The 19,785-nt window shown below is 49.2% G+C and overlaps 1 protein-coding gene and 1 long non-coding RNA gene across 4 annotated transcripts in view; both read right to left on the bottom strand.

The window, feature by feature from the left end:
• LOC307217245 overlaps positions 1 to 19,785 on the bottom strand; it is a 340,344-nt gene that overhangs the window by 92,648 nt on the left and 227,911 nt on the right. The window lies entirely within an intron of this gene.
• Positions 1 to 19,785, bottom strand: part of LPP (LIM domain containing preferred translocation partner in lipoma) — a 289,890-nt gene that overhangs the window by 92,648 nt on the left and 177,457 nt on the right. For all 3 annotated transcript variants that reach the window (XM_079977969.1, XM_079977970.1, XM_079977971.1), the window contains one exon: positions 5,953 to 6,609. In XM_079977969.1, coding sequence (XP_079834095.1) covers positions 5,953 to 6,609 — 657 coding nt within the window. The remainder of the gene's footprint in view (positions 1 to 5,952; positions 6,610 to 19,785) is intronic.

Raw genomic sequence — 19,785 nt, 5'->3', positions numbered from 1 at the left:
GCCGATCAGAAGGTCAGCGGTTCAAATCCCCCTGACGGGGTGAGCTCCCATTGCTCGGTCCCTGCTCCTGCCAACCTAACAGTTCGAAAGCACATCAAGTGCAAGTAGATAAATAGGTACTGCTCCAGCGGGAAGGTAAACGGCGTTTCCGTGCGCTGCTCTGGTTCACCAAAAGCGGCTTAGTCATGCTGGCCACAGGACCCGGAAGCTGTACGCCAGCTCCCTCGGCCAATAAAGCGAGATGAGCGCCGCAACCCCAGAGTCGGCCATGACTGGACCTAATGGTCAGGGGTCCCTTTACCCTTTATCTTTATGCGTACCCCTGCGTCCCCTCAGGGAAAAAAAGCACCTTACTGCAAACCCAGCTTAGGCTGATATTGAATTGCATGTGTGATTTAAAACAATATATACATGTCTATATATATTAGGCCGCACGGAGACACACATGCTCATGAATTTGCATGGGAATCAAAGGGAAGGTGGAAGCAGGAGCGTGGCAAGAGGCTCTCTTCTGCGTGACCTGCTTTTGAATAAACAATGTTATATTCCACAGTCAATTATCTCCAAAGTACAAAGTGTTCTGTTACCAAAAAAAGACTGTGAGCAGCGGCTGGTCTGAGAGGGCGCATCCGCGCACCGGAGCGAGCGCTTAATCTTTTGTGTTCCCGTATAATTTTATACAAATGGGGTCGGTCTGGAGGCCGCAGACAAGATCCTGCCATTCCCCTTTTAGCCCTATTATTCTGCAAAGCGTCTAATTGCAGGCTTCGGCGAGAGGTGCTGGCATTGCTAGGGAAATGAGAGGAGGTACACTTTGCACGGCTCGGTAACAAGGCTTCCGAAAGGAAAGTGGAAAAACAAATCATGGCTTGTGCGCATCGAACGGAAGGGCCCTAATAAGGCCCACAGGACAAACACTCCCCGTTATTATGGCTTTGTTATGCAAGGAAATGCCTTTTGAAAATGTCTGGTTTTCGGTAACGCTGGCTCTAAAAAGCAATCAGAATCTGCAAGGCCAGATGCCCTCTTTCCTCTGCCCCTTTGCGGGCATCAGAAATGCAAGAGCATCTTAGAAGAATGCTGGCCAACAGGTTGTCTGCTCACTTGCACAGAAGCCCTCCTGCCACTTCCAGCAACCAGGATTCAGAAGCATTGCTTCCTCAAACTGTGGAGGCAGAACATAGCCATTGTGCCTACTAGCCACCAATGGCCCTCTCCTCTCTGAATCTGTCCAAAGGCAAAGGAAGTTGGCAGCTGAACTGCTGAACAAAGACGGTTTGGCATAGAGGAAAGAGATTTATTAGAAATTTGCAGCAGAAACAGTTTTGATGCAGGCTATTGTCTGTCAGCATCTTAAAAAGCAGAGACAACATCTTGCCAAGAAAGGTCCGTATAGTTCAAGCTATGGTTTTCCCAGTAGTGATGTATGGAAGTGAGAGCTGGACCATAAAGAAGGCTGATCGCCGAAGAATGGATGCTTTTGAATTCTGGTGGTGGAGGAGAAGCTTGAGAGTCCCATGGACTGCAAGAAGATCAAACCAATCCATTCTGAAGGAAATCAGCCCTGAGTGCTCACTGGAAGGACAGATCCTGAAGCTGAGGCTCCAATACTTTGGCCACCTCATGAGAAGAGAAGACTTCCTGGAAAAGACCCTGATGCTGGGAAAGATGGAGGGCACAAGGAGAAGGGGACAGCAGAGGATGAGGTGGTTGGACAGTGTTCTTGAAGCTACCAGCATGAGTTTGACCAAACTATGGGAGGCAGTGGAAGACAGGAGGGCCTGGCGTGCTCTGGTCCATGGGGTCACAAAGAGTTGGACACGACTAAACGACTAAACAACAACAACAGCAACATTGTCTGTCAGCTGCTTGGAGCCTCGAGAAGAAGGGCAGGAAATATTAGATTTTATGTCTGCATCCATATGAAAAATGTAAGAATCAAAGAAAACTAACAATGAATCTTCAAAACAAAGATTCATTGGCAGACCAACACGGCTACCTATCTGTAAATGAATCTTCAGAGAGTTCTTCTAGGGCTTGTAGCTGCAACTAGACCACTCCTGATTTCTCAACTAACTAGAAAGATGAATCCGAAGAAGGCTTGTCCCAAAGTTAAGTTAAGAGGAATAAGAAAGGAGAATTGAGGTACTGGGCCTCTTGCACATTCATGTGAAGCACATTGCTAACCCACAAACAACCCACAAAAAAAGCTAACGCTATTCTAGGCTGCATTAACAGAAGTCTAGTGTCCAGATCAAGGAAAATAATTGTCCCACTCTATTCTGCCTTGGTCGAAGGGACCAAAGGACACTGGTGGCGCTGTGGGTTAAACCACAGAGCCTAGGACTTGCCGATCAGAAGGTCAGCGGTTCGAATCCCCGCAACGGGGTGAACTCCCGTTGCTCGGTCCCTGCTCCTGCCAACCTAGCAGTTTGAAAGCACATCAAAGTGCAAGTAGATAAATAGGTACCGCTCCGGCAGGAAGGTAAATGCCATTTCCATGCGCTGCTCTGGTTCGCCAGGAGCGGCTTAGTCCTGCTGGCCATGTGACCCGGAAGCTGTATGCCGGCTCCCTTGGCCAGTAAAGCGAGATGAGCACTGCAACCCCAGAGTTGGTCACGAATGGACCTAATGGTCAGGGGTCCCTTTCTTTACCTTTTATTCTGCATTGGTCAGACTACACCTGGAATACTGTGTCGAATTCTGGGCCCCACAATTTAAGAAGGATGCTGACAAACTGGAAGGTGTGCAGAGGAGGGCAACTGAGATGATCAAGGGTCTGGAAGGTTGCACTTCAAAGCTGTGGGTTTCAGTTGCTGTCTTTCTGTTCTCGGAGAGGTTCTGCCCTCGCCTGCTCCAGGAACACACTGAGTTAATTAGCTGAATTATCTGCTTGAAGCGCAGGCAACCCCACGTTAAGCATCATCAGAGCTGCTTAAGAGTTCCTCAAGAGGAGGAGAAATCCAAAATCAACTCTGAGGGGGTGCGGCCCCATTGGAACAGCTGCAGGCAAAACTCTGGATGCGATCCTTTGATCTGGAACCAGAAGTTTGCTTAGCACCTCCCATGGACCGACTAAGGCCTTTTGTTCATGCAGGCTGGATTGTTTGCGGAGTTCCAGCAACCCTGTGCACAGAGTCATGGGATTGTAGAGTTGGAAGGGGCTCCCAAGGGCCATCTAGTCTAACCCCCACAATGCAGGAATCACCACTAAAGAATCCCTAATGGGGTCATTTAACCTCTGCTTAAAAACCTCCAATGAAGGACAGCAAGCACAGCAGAGGCACAGGGGAGCAGGGTGACACTCCGGGGCACATGGCAAGGTGATGATTCGGCGCATGCAAGGTGTGTGCACCTGGTCTGCAAAAAACCCCTTTCCCTCCCAATGTTGATGTTGATGTTATTCATATCACCCGCACATACAAAACACGTTTTCACTGTGGCATCAAAGGAGCGACATGTTTTCAGCCTGCGAAGGTGGACATGGAAATCCCTGATTTGCCAAAGGGCAGGCAAAGCGGGTCTTCCAAAAACAATGTTTGCAAGGGTAAAAGCAACACACAGCCACACCTAGTCCTAAATCATATAGCAAGACTTGCTGGTGGCTTTGTTTGCACAGAATAGGATGGGCTCTCCAAAGTTTATCCCACTTGTAAATCTTCTAGAATCAAAGAATTATAGAGTTGGAAGGGGTTTGCTTTATATATGGACCATGGGTTAGGAATGTAAGAAGAGCAGCTGCTGGATCAGGACAGAGGTCCACGTAGTCCAGCCTCCTGCTCTCAAAAAGGCCAAAAAATTGACTGCGGGAAATCCACAAGCAAGGTTCACACACAAGAGCAGACTCGTGCCCTGTGGTTTCCTGGTCCTGAAAAGCACTGCTGCCTCCAACTGTGGATATTTGGTGCTCTTTCAGATTACTTTTCTTTGGATGAAAACTTTTAATATTTTGTATTTGCATGCTTGAATTTGTACATGGGGCTTCCTTTGCGCTTGAACCAGAAGCTGCAGTTAGGGCAGGATGCTGGAGCACATTTGCTGAGAGGAGGGAGGGCCGACAGGCATATAACGCTCCCGCTCAGAGCTCTGCATGTGTTGCTGATTTGCTACCAGATCAAGATCAAGATGTTGTTATTAGTGTATACAGTGGTGCCTCGCAAGACAAAATTAATCCGTTCCGTGAGGCTCTTCGTATAGCGGTTTTTTCGTCTTGCGAAGCAAGCCCATTGACAGCTTAGCGGATTAGCGCTATTAGCGGATTAGTGGCTTTTAGCGGATCAGCTGATAAGCGGATTATCAGCGGATCAGCTGATAAGCGGCTTAGGGCTTAGGAAAAGGGGGGGGGAGGGAAAAAACCCCGCAGGAACTCGCAATACATTTTCGTCTTGCGAAGCAAGCCCATAGGGAAATTCGTTTTGCGAAGCGCCTCCAAAACGGAAAACCCTTTCGTCTAGCGGGTTTTCCATCTTGCGAGGCGTTCGTCTTGCGGGGCACCACTGTAAAGCCCTTAACAGCTCAGGACCAGTTTGCTACGATATCATCTCACCCAACATTTGCCCCCTTGACCACTTCAGTCGGTGGAATCTGTACTTCTACACGGGCCACATAAGATCTGTTCCACATTAGTAAGATCAATAGGAGTATAGCATCAAGATCAAGGGAAGTAATAGTGCCACTGTATTCTGCTCTGGTCAGACCTCACCTGGAGTACTGTGTCCAGTTCTGGGCACCACAGTTCAAGAAGGACACGGACAAACTGGAACGTGTCCAGAGGAGGGGAACCAAAATGGTCAAAGGCCTGGAAAAGATGCCTTATGAGGAACGGCTAAGGGAGCTGGGCATAGGAGCCTGGAGAAGAGGAGGTTAAGGGGTGATATGATAGCCATGTTCAAATATATAAAAGGATGTCACATAGAGGAGGGAGAAAGGTTGCTTTCTGCTGCTCCAGAGAAGCGGACACGGAAACTACAAGAAAGAAGATTCCATCTAAACATTAGGAAGAACTTCCTGACAGTAAGAGCTGTTTGACAGTGGAATTTGCTGCCAAGGAGTGTGGTGGAGTCTCCTTCTTTGGAGGTCTTTAAGCAGAGGCTTGACAACCATATGTCAGGAGTGCTCTGATGGTGTTTCCTGCTTGGCAGGGGGTTGGACTCGATGGCCCTTGTGGTCTCTTCCAACTCTATGATTCTATGATTCTAAGAACTTAGCCATTTTGTATGGCAACTCCTAGACTTTGGAACTCCCTGCCTATTGACATCAGGCAAGTGCATTCACTGCACTCTTTTCAGAAACCTGCTGAAACCATTCCTGTTTATACAAGCCTACCTAGATGCTTAGACAGTTGATGAAAGTCCTAAATCTGTTTTTAGTCTATTGTTATCTTAACTTTTTGCATTGTTGTTGCTAATCCTCCCTGTTGATAATGGGATTGTGTTGACTTTTCTTGTGAACTGCTCGAGGGTTCTGAGATCAAGCAGCCTATAAATTTGATGAAATAAATAAATAACTGCTGTATTACTAATTATCCGAATGTGTTTCACACGTCACGCTGTCTTCTTGCGAATCGCTTTGGGGCGCCTCTGAATGTGTGAAGCGAAATACAGTGGTACCTCTGGTTGCTCTGTTCCGGAGGCCCATTCACAAGATGAAAAGAGCGCAACCCGCAGCAGCGTGTCTGTGCATGCGCGGGTTGCGATTCGCTGCTTCTGCGCATGCGCGTGATGTCATTTTGCGAGTCGTGCATGCCCGAGTGGCGAAACCCGGAAGTAACCCTTTCCGGTACTTCCGGGTCACCGCGGGACATAGCCTGAAGGAATGTAACATGAAGCGGACGTAACATGAGGTTATGACTGTACAGAAATGCAATCACCAGCTCCACCTGCTCGTGGGAATCAAGGCCCATGTCCTTCCCCGTTTCCCACACCCATCTCCAGGTCGGACGCTGCCTCTTACCTTTGGCTGCAGCAGAGGGGGCTGAGGCCCGGCGGCCGGTTCCGTGATGTAGGTTTTCTTGGCTCCAGACGACGGGTACTGCCCTGTGGGATTCAGGGTCGCAGACCCGGGAGAAGGGTATGTCGCCTCCGGCTTCCAGGCATTTTGCAGCACGTAGGATGGATCTGAGCCAGTCCTCCCTCCGTAGCCTCCGGGGTAGGCCGGCTCTTGGTAGCGGCCCTGGGGCCCCCCGTACCCATAGCTTGGCTCTGGCTGAGGGGCGGTTTGGGGCGCGTAGCCGTAATCCGCGGCCCGGGGCTGAGACGGCACGTAGGGCGCTGGACCCAGAGAAGACACCGGTTGAGCCGCTTGGTTGGGGGCCAGACTGCTATACTGGGGGGCTGGCGGCTGGAAGTGGGGGGCCGGCTGGGCCGACTTAACTTGCACGTTGAAGGTCGGGCGGTTCGGGGTGGAAGCCGTGCTGTAGGACGCCGGAACGGGCTGAGGTTTCAAGGTGCCGACCGGGGTCACTGGGATGGGCTGAGAGCCAGGCTTGGATGCTGATTTCTTGGTGGCCGTCAGGGGAGGCTGGTTTGGGATGACCATGCGCTTGTGGCCAGTGACTGGGGTGGCCATCGGAGGCGTAGCGATGGGAGATCCGCCTGGAATCCCAGAGCCCTGCATGTGGGAAGAGATACACCAGCAACAGACCATTAATTTGGGTCAGGAATAACCTGCGCCTGAAGATTTGCCCCATTATGTACTGGTTTGTCCAAGCTAGGGACACGGGTGGTGCTGTGGGTTAAACCACAGAGCCTAGGACTTGCCGATCAGAAGGTCGGTGGTTCGAATCCCGGCGACGGGGTGAGCTCCCGTTGCTCGGTCCCTGCTCCTGCCAACCTAGCAATTCGAAAGAACGTCAAAGTGCAAGTAGATAAATAGGTACCACTCCAGCGGGAAGGTAAATGGCGTTTCCGTGCACTGCTCTGGTTCGCCAGAAGCAGCTTAGTCATGCTGGCCACATGACCTAGAAGCTGTACGCCGGCTCCCTCGGCCAGTAAAAAGAGATGAGCGCCGCAACCCCAGAGTCAGTCACGACTGGACCTAATGGTCAGGGGTCCCTTTACCTTTACCTTTTGTCCAAGTTAAGAGAGCTTAAGAGCAGCCTTGTTCATGAGGTCCCAACCAAAGATCTTATTCTGGGGCAGTCAGAATAAGATCCACTCTTTGACTGCTGATTCTGGACCCTAAACCGTTTTTTCTATCACTGACTTTTTGTGCTTTGTATATTGCAATGTTCTTTTGCTGCTATGGCTGATGGCTGACGCAAAAAAAGTTTCATTCATCATTCATGAGTTCCTGCAACTGGACTTTGGCTATCTAAAGATCAGTGAACTGTCCAAAGGTAGAAATGGGTCCTATTTTATACATTTCTCCTGGGTGACAGAACCAGTTAACAAAGGGAAGAAAAATAAAATATATACAGTGGTACCTCGGGTTAAGTAGTTAATTCGTTCTGGAGGTCCGTTCTTAACCTGAAACTGTTCTTAACCTGAAGCACCACTTTAGCTAATAGGGACTCCCGCTGCTGCTGCGCCACCAGAGCACGATTTCTGTTCTCATCCTGAAGCAAAGTTGTTAACCTGAAGCACTATTTCTGGGTTAGCGGAGTCTGTAACCTGAAGCGTATGTAACCTGAAGCGTATGTAACCCAAGGTACCACTGTATACAGTCGTACCTTGGCTCCCGAACGCCTTGACTCCCAAGCAATCAAAAACCGGAAGTGAGTGTTCCGGTTTTCGAACTATTTTTGGAAGCTGAACGTCCAATGGGGCTTCCATGGCTTCCGGTTGGCTGCAGGAGCTTCCTGCAGCCAATCAGAAGCTGCGCTTTGGTTTCCAAACATTTCGGAAGTTGAACCGGACTTCCGGAATGGATTCCATTTGACTTCCAAGCTACGATGGTATAATTAGTTGTATGTAGGGAAAAGTGGACATTTCCTCCCATCTAGAGTCACCACTCAACCCAGACATTAAAACCCCAGGATTAAATTATATTTGAGATGCTTCTTGCATTGCAAGGGGTTGGGATAGATGACCCATAGGGTCCCATCCAACTCTAAAATTCTAAGATTCTGTGATTCCATGAAACACCATTCTTTTTTTAAAAAAATATTGGAAATTTAACAACATAACATATACCCCCCCACCCGCCCAATACAGAACACCACCCTCATTAAACGTGAACATAACATACAGTGAGCATAACATACAACAAGACAAACAACCAAATAAAAGACTTCCTTTATCCTGTATCTGGCCTCCTTATTTACTTCTTATAAGCTGTTTCTAATTATAACTTAAATATCTACAAAGTCTCCTGCAGACATTAATCGAAACAAGTCCAGCTATGTATTTTAGGACACAGTTTTGTGAAGTATTCTCTGAATTACTCTAACAGTTTGTCTTGCCATTCCTTTTTTGTTGGCACAATTTCTTTTTTTCCAATTTTTAGCAATCTTCATTGCTAAAAATTCCTGAAACACCATTCAACGCTGATGTGCGGTCTTCATTTTGGACTCTTGGGAGAAAGGTAAAAAAATAAAAATCCAGGTTAAGACGGGTTAATTTCCCTCCCTTTCTTTCATGTACAAGTTGCATCTGCAAAAAAGAAAAAAGTGGTTTGGCAGGAAGGAGAGATCAAGCTACAGAGAGATCAAGCTCTCACTCCGCTGCCTGGGAGCAGTTTTCGGAGCGGGCGTGTAAGAAAGGGGTGTTAGATGCAGGGGAAAGTTTGGCTCACCTTTGCTTTAAACCCGGCGATAAATCCACATTAAAGAAAAATGAAGGTCTTTTTGTATGTGTTTTTTAAGAGCTAAAAGGCATGGCCAGCTACTGATGTTTAAAAAGAAAAAAATCGATAGAAGCGGACACGGAGCAATGGATCCAAACTACAAGAAAGAAGATTCCACCTAAACATTAGGAAGAACATCCTGACAGTAAGAGCTGTTTGACAGTGGAATTTGCTGCCAAGGAGTGTGGTGGAGTCTCCTTCTTTGGAGGTCTTTAAGCAGAGGCTTGACAACCATATGTCAGGAGTGCTCTGATGGTGTTTCCTGCTTGGCAGGGGGTTGGAAGAGAAGATTCCCTGGAAAAGACCCTGATGTTGGGAAAGATGGAGGGCACAAGGAGAAGGGGACGACAGAGGACTAGATGGTGGGACAATGTTCTCGAAGCCACCAGCATGAGTTTGACCAAACTGCGGGAGGCAGTGGAAGACAGGAGAGCCTGGCGTGCTCTGGTCCATAGGGTCACGAAGAGTCGGACACCACTAAACAACTAAACAACAACAACCACCACAAGTTCTGCATGGACTGGTTGCAGGGCAACATGTGCAAATGGCTTGAGATCTGTCCAGGACAGCTGGGCATATAAAGGGCCCCATTACCTTCAGTGGCTTAGGGCCGCGTCAAACCTAAATCTGGCCCTCAGGATGACCCTGGGGCTACATGTTTACTGGTTTGCCGCTGTTTGCTTTCCCGGCTAGGTGGGAAGAAGCAATTCAGAAGCACAGATGTCCTCAGAAGCTGGAAATGCACAAATAATAGAACTCAGTTGGGTTCAAATTTATTGCTTTTAACCACAGGTCATTCGCAATATCAACAGGGGAAAGAGACGTAGTAACAAATGTTATGAGGAATAAATCAGAATGAAGCATAAATCAATAAGGAGGGGGGAGAAACTTAATTAAGACCTGGCACTCGACCCTACAAACTGCATAATCACCGAGGCTGGCTCAGCCAGATATTTACTTTGGTTTTAATTTCCATCTTGCCATTTCCTATTTTTAGTTCTGAATGCAACTGTTAACCACAGCAAAACATTTTGAAAATGAAGATAACTGACATGATGAAGCTTCTCTACTCTACTGTCTATGTTTGGCTTGGAGAGCGCCATTACAGCGGTTGCAGCTGATTAGATTCTGGTTAAATAAATAGGAAGTCTGCCTTTCCAACACAACAAAACCCGTGGCAAACAAGGTCTTTCCCTCCAATATCTTGTCTTAGCGAACAGCAAGGAGGCCATACGATCACAGGGAAGGATGGCTCAGAAATTTGGCAGCATTAAACCGCACATACTGAAAATCCCTTTTTTTAATCCCTACAGATGTTTTCTGCCGTCTGCCTGATCTGTACCATCTGAAATAATACGCAAAGTGAACTCAGAAAACTGACTTAGAAACTCAGAAAAATGCTTAAGCAAAAATGTGTACCTTAGGTGAAAATATGTGCATCATTTGCACTTTGGAACTGCCTGCCACTTGACATCAGGCAGGTGACTTTGCTGTACCCTTTTTGGCTCTTTCTTTAAAAAACAAACAAACCATTTTTTTAAAAAAAATACAACTCTACCTTGTATTAGTGTTGTTGTGTGCTTTAATCTGTTAGGCTTTAGCCAACTTTTAAAAGTTAATTCATTTAAAAATCACTTCAATGCTGCAAATGGTTGCTTTTAACTGCATTTACCCATAATTTTATCACCTCTTTCTCTCTCGTTGTAAAGTGCTTTGAGAGGTTGGCTTGGCTTAGTTTAGCTTTTTTTTTATTAAAAAAAAAATAAAACCCTGCAGTGTGTGAATCCTGCGAAATGAATGAATGAACAAAACACTGGTGGATTTTGGAGGAACTTAAAAAAGAGAGAGAAAGAACTGATCTAGAGATGTGGAAGAAACCAAAATCGGGAGATTCATCCATCCATGTACTTAGTGTCCCACTTCTGAACAAAAAATTCCCATTGCCTCTTTCAACAACAGCTTCTTTTCACAATGCATGAGAAACAGAGGGGGTGGCAGAAAGAATTCTCTGGAAAGCATACATGTTTCTGCAAATGCAAGGCGTTTCCACCCCTGCTTTTGTGTCGGTGACTCAGCACTGGCGGAAACTGAAAACATAAGGCAGGAGGGATGGCACAGGTGTGACCCCCAGAAACCCAGAGGGGCCCTAATTCAGCACAGCACATTGCAACTCCCTGGTCCTGAATGGGGCAACTGTGCCCCTGAAGGACCAGGTGCGCAGCCTGGGAGTCATTTTGGACTCACCGCTGTCCATGGAGGCGCAGGTCCATTCTGCGTCCAGGGCAGCTGCCTACCACCTCTATCTGGTACGCAGGATGAGACCCTCCTTGCCCGCAGACTGTCTCGCCAGAGTGGTGCATGCTCTGGTTATCTCCCGCTTGGACTACTGCCATGCACTCTACGTGGGGCTACCTTTGAAGGTGACCCAGAAACTACAACTAATCCAGAATGCGGCAGCTAGACTGGTGACTGGGGGCGGCCTCCGAGACTACATAACACCGGTCCTGAAAGACCTACATTGGCTCCCAGTATGTTTCCAAGCACAATTCCAAGTGTTGGTGCTGACCTTGAAAGCCCTAAATGGCCTTGGCCCAGTAGACCTGAAGGAGCATCTCCACCCCCATCATTCTGCCCGGACCCTGAGGTCCAGCTCCGAGGGTCTTCTGGCGGTTCCCTCACTGCGAGAAGCCAAGTTACAGGGAAGCAGACAGAGGGCCTTCTCGGTGGTGGCGCCTGCCCTGTGGAATGCTCTCCCATCAGACGTCAAGGAAATAAGCAACTATCTGACTTTTAAAAGACATCTGAAGGCAGCCCTGATTAGGGAAGCTTTTAATGTTTAATGCTGTACTGTGTTTTTAATATTTGGTTGGAAGCCGCCCAGATGTGCGGGGTATAAATAATAAATTATTATTATCATTGTCATTAACCATAGCATGCCGCTTCAAACAGCTGTGGCTCCCTCCCAAAGCACCCCGGGAACTGTAGTTTGTTCAGGATCCCTAGAGCTGCTAGGAGGCCTTGCGCCACCCCCCTCAGAGAACTACAATTCCCAGAGCTCCCAGAGGAGATTGGTTGCCTGTTAAACCGCTCTGGGAATCGTAGCGGGGGCAGGGAGAAAACAAGGGTCTCCCTAACAAGTCTCAGCACCCACTTAACAAACTACAGCTCCCAGGAAGCCATGACTGTTTAAAGTGGCCTGATCCTGCTTCAGAGGGCTGAATTTGCTCTCCGCATAGAGGATATATTTATACCCGTACCCGAGCAGGGAGGGTGGAGGGAGAGAGCCCCTCTTCTCCCTCTAAACATAAATGAGATGCAAGTTATATAATAAAAGCCATATAATAATCCATTCAAATAACAAGTTTCCTGAAGGCCATTCTGCTGATTTCAAGCCTTTTGTGCCAGAAAAGGGAAATTCACGAGGGGATGAACTTCAATTAAAGCTTTGGCTGCCTTTTTATCTAACGCATTAACACGGGTAGGCCATTAATTTCGCTGCCATTAAGGATTAGCTTTGGTCTCTGAAGCCACCTACAAAGTCTCGGGCCCCAGATCCCCGCGCTGTGCAGATGGGCAGCGGAAAAAGAGTCTTGGACCTCAAATGCCTTTACCAGATGCGCGCCTCATGTTCCCAGGGCAGCTTGCAGCAGAAGTTAAGAGGCAGTCAAGCAAAATTAAGAAGCTGGAAGTGGGAAGATTCGGGGCAGGCTGAAGCAAGTCCTCCTTCACACAGAACAGGGTGAAACTACGGAACTCCCTGCTGCAGGAGAAAGTGGCAGCGGAAGAGGATCAGACAAATCCACGGAGGGAGAGAGGCTATCAGTGACTACGATGCTTCAGAATACCAGTTGCTGGATACCACAGGAGGAAAGAGTTGTTCCTGTGCTCAGATCAGGGCCGGATTGAGGTTTGATGAGGCCCTAAGCTATGGAAGGTCATGGGGCCCTTTATATGTCCAGCTGTCCTTTGTCAACAACAAATTGTCGCTGCTTTTTGTGTTGAATATATGCTATATGGTAACTGATGGACCTCATAGGTATCTGAAGACATTTGCACATAACAAATAGGAACCTACACAACACAGAACACTGTTGCTGTAGGTAGGTTGTATTTTATTTGCTTTTTATCTTATATTTTGGAAATGTACATCTGGGGTTTTTTCCCATTTATTTTGGGGGCCCCAAGAGAGTGGGGCCCTAAGCTAGAGCTTCCATAGCTTATACACGGGTGGCGCTGTGGGTTAAAACACAGAGCCTAGGGCTTGCCGATCAGAAGGTCGGCAGTTCGAATCCCCGCGTGGGGTGAGCTCCCATTGCTTGGTCCCTGCTCCTGCCAACCTAGCAGTTTAAAAGCACATCAAGTAGATGTGCAAGTAGATAGATAGGTACCACTCCAGCAGGAAGGTAAACGGCATTTCCGTGCGCTGCTCTGGTTCACCAGAAGCGGCTTAGTCCTGCTGGCCACATGACCCGGAAGCTGTACGCCGGCTCCCTCGGCCAGTAAAGCGAGATGAGCGCCGCAACCCCAGAGTCGGCCACGACTGGACCTAATGGTCAGGGGTCCCTTTACCTTTACTTTTAAATCTGGCACTGGCTCAGATTAGAGGCAGATTGGTCCAACTGGTTTGGTTGCTCTGGACACAGAGCCTCAGGGTGCCACCAGAGACGACACAACTATTATTTGGAAAGGACTGTGAGATTGGGCGTTGGGGATGCACAAGACCCTGCTGAAATTTGAGGCCCCAACATCTGCCACTGCTCAGATCCTGCTTGTGGGTGGCCGGCTGGCACCTGGTTGGCCCCTGCGAGAAAAGGACGCTGAACTATTTGGCCCACTGGCCTGATCCTGCAGGCCCCCCTTTTGTTCTTACATTATCCCAGAATAGCATCTGAAAAGCACATGGAAGAGTGGGAGGCAGGTTGGTGTTTGTGTGTTTATGCGATGGGGAGGAATGGTACCCTCTCTCCCCCTTGGCAACATTTGCATCGGAAAGGAATCACGAAAACCGGGTGCAGCGCTAAAGCTCCCAAGAAAGGGACAAACCCTGCAGCCCAGCCTTGCTCTCTGTCTCTCTTTCTCCCCTTCAGTTGTCTAGAAGCGAAGCCGCCAGTCCCAGGCTCCCTTCCCTTCCTCCTGCGCTGCGACGGCAGATGGCGAAAAGCAAAAGCCTCGAGTTCTAATTCATATGGAGGGGCCCGGGGGAGGCCTGATACAGCTTGCTCAAGCTGCAGGCAGCATTTGCGTCAACCCCCACCCCCCTGCTCCAGGTCTGTGGCACCTTTTGTTCCAAACACCACGAGCCAAGCGTGCGAGGCCTGATCCTTGCACGCTCCTCGCCGAGGTCCTGCCACAAAGATGAGCGCAACTGTTAAGGGCGCAGGTCCCTGCTGGGGTCGCCGCGTCAGAATCTCCTCCCCGGGAACGGGCGTCAGAGACGTGCTAATTTCATTAGACCTGAGCCGGAATAGATGGCAGGGATTAGCCTGCCAGCCAGCGCTGGTTACTCGGGTAACCTGGGGTCTCTCCCCGCCGTGGATGCGACCGAATTAATGAGAGCAGGGTGGTGGGGTTTGTGTGTGTGTGTGTTTTCATAAAAATCCTACGCATGAAGGGAAGCAGAAGGATGATGCCGGGGAGCACTGCTGCGTCAGTGATGCTCGCCGGCGAGGTGGAACGGGAGCCGCCGCGATCTGTACGTACAACATTCCCCCGAGGCACAGGAAAGTAAACAGAGCCTGTGGAAATAATTAATGCTGGCAGCCGCTGAATGCCGTCACCGTGCTACAAGCAAGGGGGGGGGGGAGGAGAAGCCGTGACATTGGCAGGAAGGATCCTCGGCGAGGGAGAATCCTGCACCGATGGCTTTCCTCTCTCCCTGCAGCCATTGCACACCCATCCCCACTTGCAAAGAAGAAGCAGCCCGTTCAGGGCTAAGAAGGAGGCTGCAATGCTTCTGGACTGAAGGGATAGCTCAGTTTGGTAGAACATGAGGCTCTGAATCTCAGCGCTATGGGTTTGGGCCCCGCTTTGGAACTGGCATTCAGGAGCAACGCTGCCTCTGAGCATGGAGGCAGCAGCTAGGAGCCATCCATGGCCCTCTCCTCTTCCATGAATTTGCCTCATCCTCTTTTAAAGCCATCCAAATTGGTGGCCATTCCTTCCTCCTGTGGTGGGGAGTTCCGTAGTTTAACTCTGTGCTGTGTGAAGGAGTCTTTTCTTTCATCACTTCCTCCTGTGGCCCTGCTTTGGGCCCCGCATGGTCCCTTCCAACTACAGTGGTACCTCTGGTTGCGAACATGATCCGTTTCGGAGTCCCTTTCGCAACCTGAGCAGAATGCAACCCACGTCTGCGTGTCGCAATTCACCGCATCTGCGCATGCGTGTGATGTCATTTTGCGTGTCTGCACATGTGCGAGTGGTGAAACCTGGAAGTAACCTGTCAGGGAACTGACATCAGAGCGAGCAGAGCGAGAAGCAGAGGCAGGGCTCCAGGGCGATGCCGGAGAGGGTACCAGCCGGGGGGAAGGAATTCAGCGTAACAGCAATAGAGATGAGAGGGAGATGGAGGAATTGGTGACAGGGCTCCAAGACCCTTCACCCGAATCTAGTGGAGAGAGCGCTGGCACGCCCCTGCCTTCCCCTCACTTGCGCAGACGCATTCCGCGCAGGGAACATAGGAGGAGACTTGGGGTCAAACAGCTTTTATGCTGGAAGAAACGCCCACTGACGGATTCTGCAAGTGACTAACAGGTCACGGAGGGCGAGCTCTAACCCTGAACATGGTTGAGCAAACAAACTGACTAGACTGAAGGCAATTTACGCACAAGTAACCCCTTACAACCATTACATAACCCTTTCCGGTACTTCTGGGTCGCCATGGGACGCAACCTGAAAAAACGTATCATGAAGCAAACGCAACACGAAGTATGACTGTACAATTTTATGAAAAGGATCCCAGTCGTTGGAAACCGCAGCAGCAGGGGAGGGAGAGGGATCTGGTGCTCGGATCTCGCCTGCGGGTTTCCCACGGGGACAACTGGTTGGCCACTGTGAGAACAGGGGACTGGACTCAAAGGGCCCACTGGCCTGAGCCAGCAGCAGACAGTTCTTAGGATTCTCTCAACACCAGGAGGAAGGCAGCACTGCTTGGAACGGTTTTGTTCCTCCGGCTCTCTCCTCCTGACCTCTCTGCTGCTGGCCGTGAAGAAATTTGCACAGCCACAGAGGATGCCAAGGTGCTTTGCTTGTGTCCCGAGCTGTGCAAATGTCTGGTGTTCCTAGAGGCCGCTTGGATTTCAAGTCAGCGAGAATGGCCTCTGTGATGGGGCACACACTGATCTTTGTGGCTCTATAGTCTGATTTTATTCTGAGACGGATATAATAATAACAATCATCATCATCTCAACATCCCACTTGCTTGTGCAGTTTACTACAGACCAGGAAATTTCACCTTCTTAGTGATGGGTGGAGAGGTGGGGGCTTTCATACAACAATGAGCTTTGTGGAATTGGCAGGTGGGCAGCCAGAATGTGCCTCCATTGCAATGCTTTGGGTTTTTTTATCTGCGGAAATCTCTGCTACCTTTACACGTATGCCTGCAAGTTGAGGGATCTGGGGTGGTGTGGGGGGATGGAACATATTCATGCAGAAATCATCTTCTGGCACTGAAATTATTAGAGGCAGAGACAAGCTGATGGATACATAGCAATTACACGCCTGACCCGATGATACATTTAATTATCTGCTCCCTGGTAAGACGCCTCACCAGCATCTCCAGCAATTGCGAGCTAGATTTCCAGAGGGCCTTGGCGTGGTTGCCTTGTACTTCGCCAAATGGCGAAACACAGTGATTTGGCCCAGTTCTCCCCCTCTGACGACACACCGCTGCAATTTCATTCCCCTGAACGAGATCCGTGCGCCAAAGGAGAGCGGCCGGCTAATCAGCGCAAGAACAGAATGAGAGGCTCGGTTTCTCATAGAATTGTAGGATTGTCGAGTTGCGGGGGACCTCCAAAGGTCATCTAGTCCAACCCCCTGCAACGGGGGAATGTCAACTAAAGCATTCACGGCAGAGGGCCAGAGGGTGGCGGTTGGAGAGTTTGGAGCTGGCTGAATTATATGCTGGGCTCCACCCTTTCTGACACAGTGCCATTGAGATCTGAGCTGCTCACTTGCTACTGAGCTGGCCACATTTTGATTCTCTGGCCCCATATCTGCACAAACCTATTATCCCAAAATACAGACGTGCTTTTACACTTGCAAGACTGGATGTTTTGCCATCTGCGGTACTTGAGGGCCGATTCCAAAAGATCCTGCCTGAGAAACGTCTTTGCCCCTGTGGAGATGGTAGCACCGAAACAGCGGCACACGTCCTCCTGTCCTGTTCTCTCTACAAAGTCCTGAGGAACAAAATCATCACCCCACTAGTACTAACCATTCCAGGGTGCTCAACCACTGCCACAATCTCCTTTCTTCTATCAGATCAAAATGAGCAGATAACAGCAAAGGTTGCGAGATTCATAGCAGGGGCAATCAGAATAAGTGCCACTAACTGATGGCTGATTCAGGACTTTAAATTGTGCTCTTAAATTTCCTTTTCTGCGTAAACCGTAATGTTTTATTGTTGCTATGGGCATTGGCTAATGCGAATAAAGTTTTATCTCCTTATGGGAGAAGAGTAGATGCTATATTCATTTCCAATTTTGTCTGGAAAAAGAAGTCAGAATAAGGATGGGAAATATCAAAACACAGTATGGTCGCACCTTATGTGCATTTAGTTGTCTCAGCCACACGTTTATGTTGCCTTTTCGGTGTTGGCTCCTGTTTGTGGAAGGCTCTCCTCAGGGAGATTCACCTGGCACCTTCGCTACATATCTTTAGGTGCCAGCAGATAAAGCATCTCTCTTCCACAAGGTGTTTGGCTGATGGACATTCAACGGCTTTTTAAATGTACTTGAGGGGGTTATTGGTTTGTTTTTCTTTTATTGCACATTTTGCATTCTTATTTTGTATTTTTCTGTTCTGAACGGCAGGACAAATGCATGGGACGTTGGCCCCACTGATCTGTTTACCTTTCTCACACCCCAGGTTAGGATTGGAGCCTTAGCAGGTGGCTTTCCACTAATATATAAACGCCTGCTCATTCCTTTAAGATACACATGCCCCCTCCATCATATGTAACCACTATATAGAAAAGACTTTGTTGGTGTTGTTTAGTCATGTAGTCGTGTCCGACTCTTCGTGACCCCCTGGACCAGAGCACGCCAGTCCCTCCTGTCTTCCACTGCCTCCCACAGTTTGGTCAAACTCATGCTGGTAGCTTTGAGAACACTGCCCAACCACTTCATCCTCTGTCATCCCCTTCTCCTTGTGCCCTCCATCTTTCCCAACATCAGGGTCTTTTCCAGGGAGTCCTCTCTTCTCATGAGGTGGCCAAGGTCTTGGAGCCTCAGCTTCAGGATCTGTCCTTCCAGTGAGCACTCAGGGCTGATTTCCTTCAGAATGGAGAGGTTGGATCTTCTTGCCGTCCATGGGATTCTCAAGTGTCTCCTCCAGCACCAAAAGACTTTACAACCCGAGAAAAGAGACACATTTTTGGAACAACTCGGATGGTCACAGAGTTAAGCAATGGACCCTGTTCCTTTCCAAGCCAATCTAAATTTGACACCCTCTGTTTGACTCAGAGAATACAACACTTCTGAATCCCAATTGCTGAAAACCACAGGAGGAGAGCGAGCTCTTGTGCTCGGATCCTGCTTGCTGGTTGTCCTGTTCAGCCTCTGTGGAACAGGATGTTGAATGAGACGGGTCTCTTTCGCCTGATCCAGAAGGCTCTGCTTAAATTCTTTTGTTAGATGCTTGTCCATCAAATGGCAGCTTCGTGTGGCTTGGGGAAAGTTCTCCTAGACATGGGAAGCTCTTGAGATAAACAGGCTGTGCCTCTCCCTGTTTTAAAAGGCTCACCCCCTGCCGAGGTCCCCATAACCACGAGGGTCTTTTGCAAGGGGTGGGCCTTCCCAGCCACCACCCATGATTTTGGCGGGTGCAGCTGTCCAAGCTGGTCAGAGAGCATGGGAAGGTGCCCTGATGCTGAGAGCTTTGCATCTCCCACCCAGAAGATGGTGTGGCCAGGAGTTTTCAAAAGGATTCAGGAGTTTGTGCTGTTCACCAATTTCTTGAGACAATCATTGCAAGGCACCCCTCCCTTTGCGACAATCCAACCTGTTCCCTCGGAATCAGATCTGGCTAGGACAGCAACTGGTGCAAACAAAAAGGGCCCAATTCTCTTGGGTGATTTTCTTCCTGGACCTCCAACCCTGATCCCCATCAGAATTGGTGCTTGAAGAAAACCAGTGAAAATCAGCCTTCCCTCAAGTGGGCGAGATAAAGGAGTTATTTTTACTTTAAAAAAACAGCCCCTTTCCCTTCCCTTCTCTCTCTCTCCCTCTCTCCACCCCCTTAGCTGCTTCAGAAGGTTTTCTGAAGGCGCAAATCAATGCTCTCTAGGATTTGGGGTGACTCCGCTGCCCCTCGCTGTCATTGAGCACGCTTGAAAGTGCACGGGGGGGGGGGGCAGCTGAGTTCAAATCAATCAGCTTCCCCTTTCTTCTGCCCCCTCCCCCCCCCGGCAACCCGGGGAAACATAACTCAAGAAGCAGCAAATTCATAAGCTCTCACACGAAACGTGCTGCCCGCCTAGGAGATGATCCATCTGGCAAGCTGACACAGTAATAAGTCTGCCTAATTGTCAGGTCAGGCATAATACTGTGCATTGCTGTCAGTCGCTTCGCTGCAGCTTTGTACTGGAGATGTAAAACTCCTTGTACTGTGTGTATGTTGCGTGGGCAGGCGGGGAGATAAATCAGACAGACAGAAGGTGGAGGGGCGGGCAGGGCAAGCGCAGGGGGGGAGGGGTAGCCAGCAGAGGAACGAGCCAGGAGGCAGGCGGGAGCTGGAGACAAGGGTCCACAGAATCACAGAGCTGGAAGGGCACCCGAGGGT

The sequence above is a fragment of the Podarcis cretensis genome (assembly GCF_951804945.1).
Source record: "Podarcis cretensis genome assembly, chromosome: 5".
NCBI classification, from domain to species: Eukaryota; Metazoa; Chordata; class Lepidosauria; order Squamata; family Lacertidae; genus Podarcis; species Podarcis cretensis.
The sequence above is the reverse complement of the archived record's forward strand: the minus strand, read 5'-3'. Positions and strand labels throughout refer to the sequence as shown.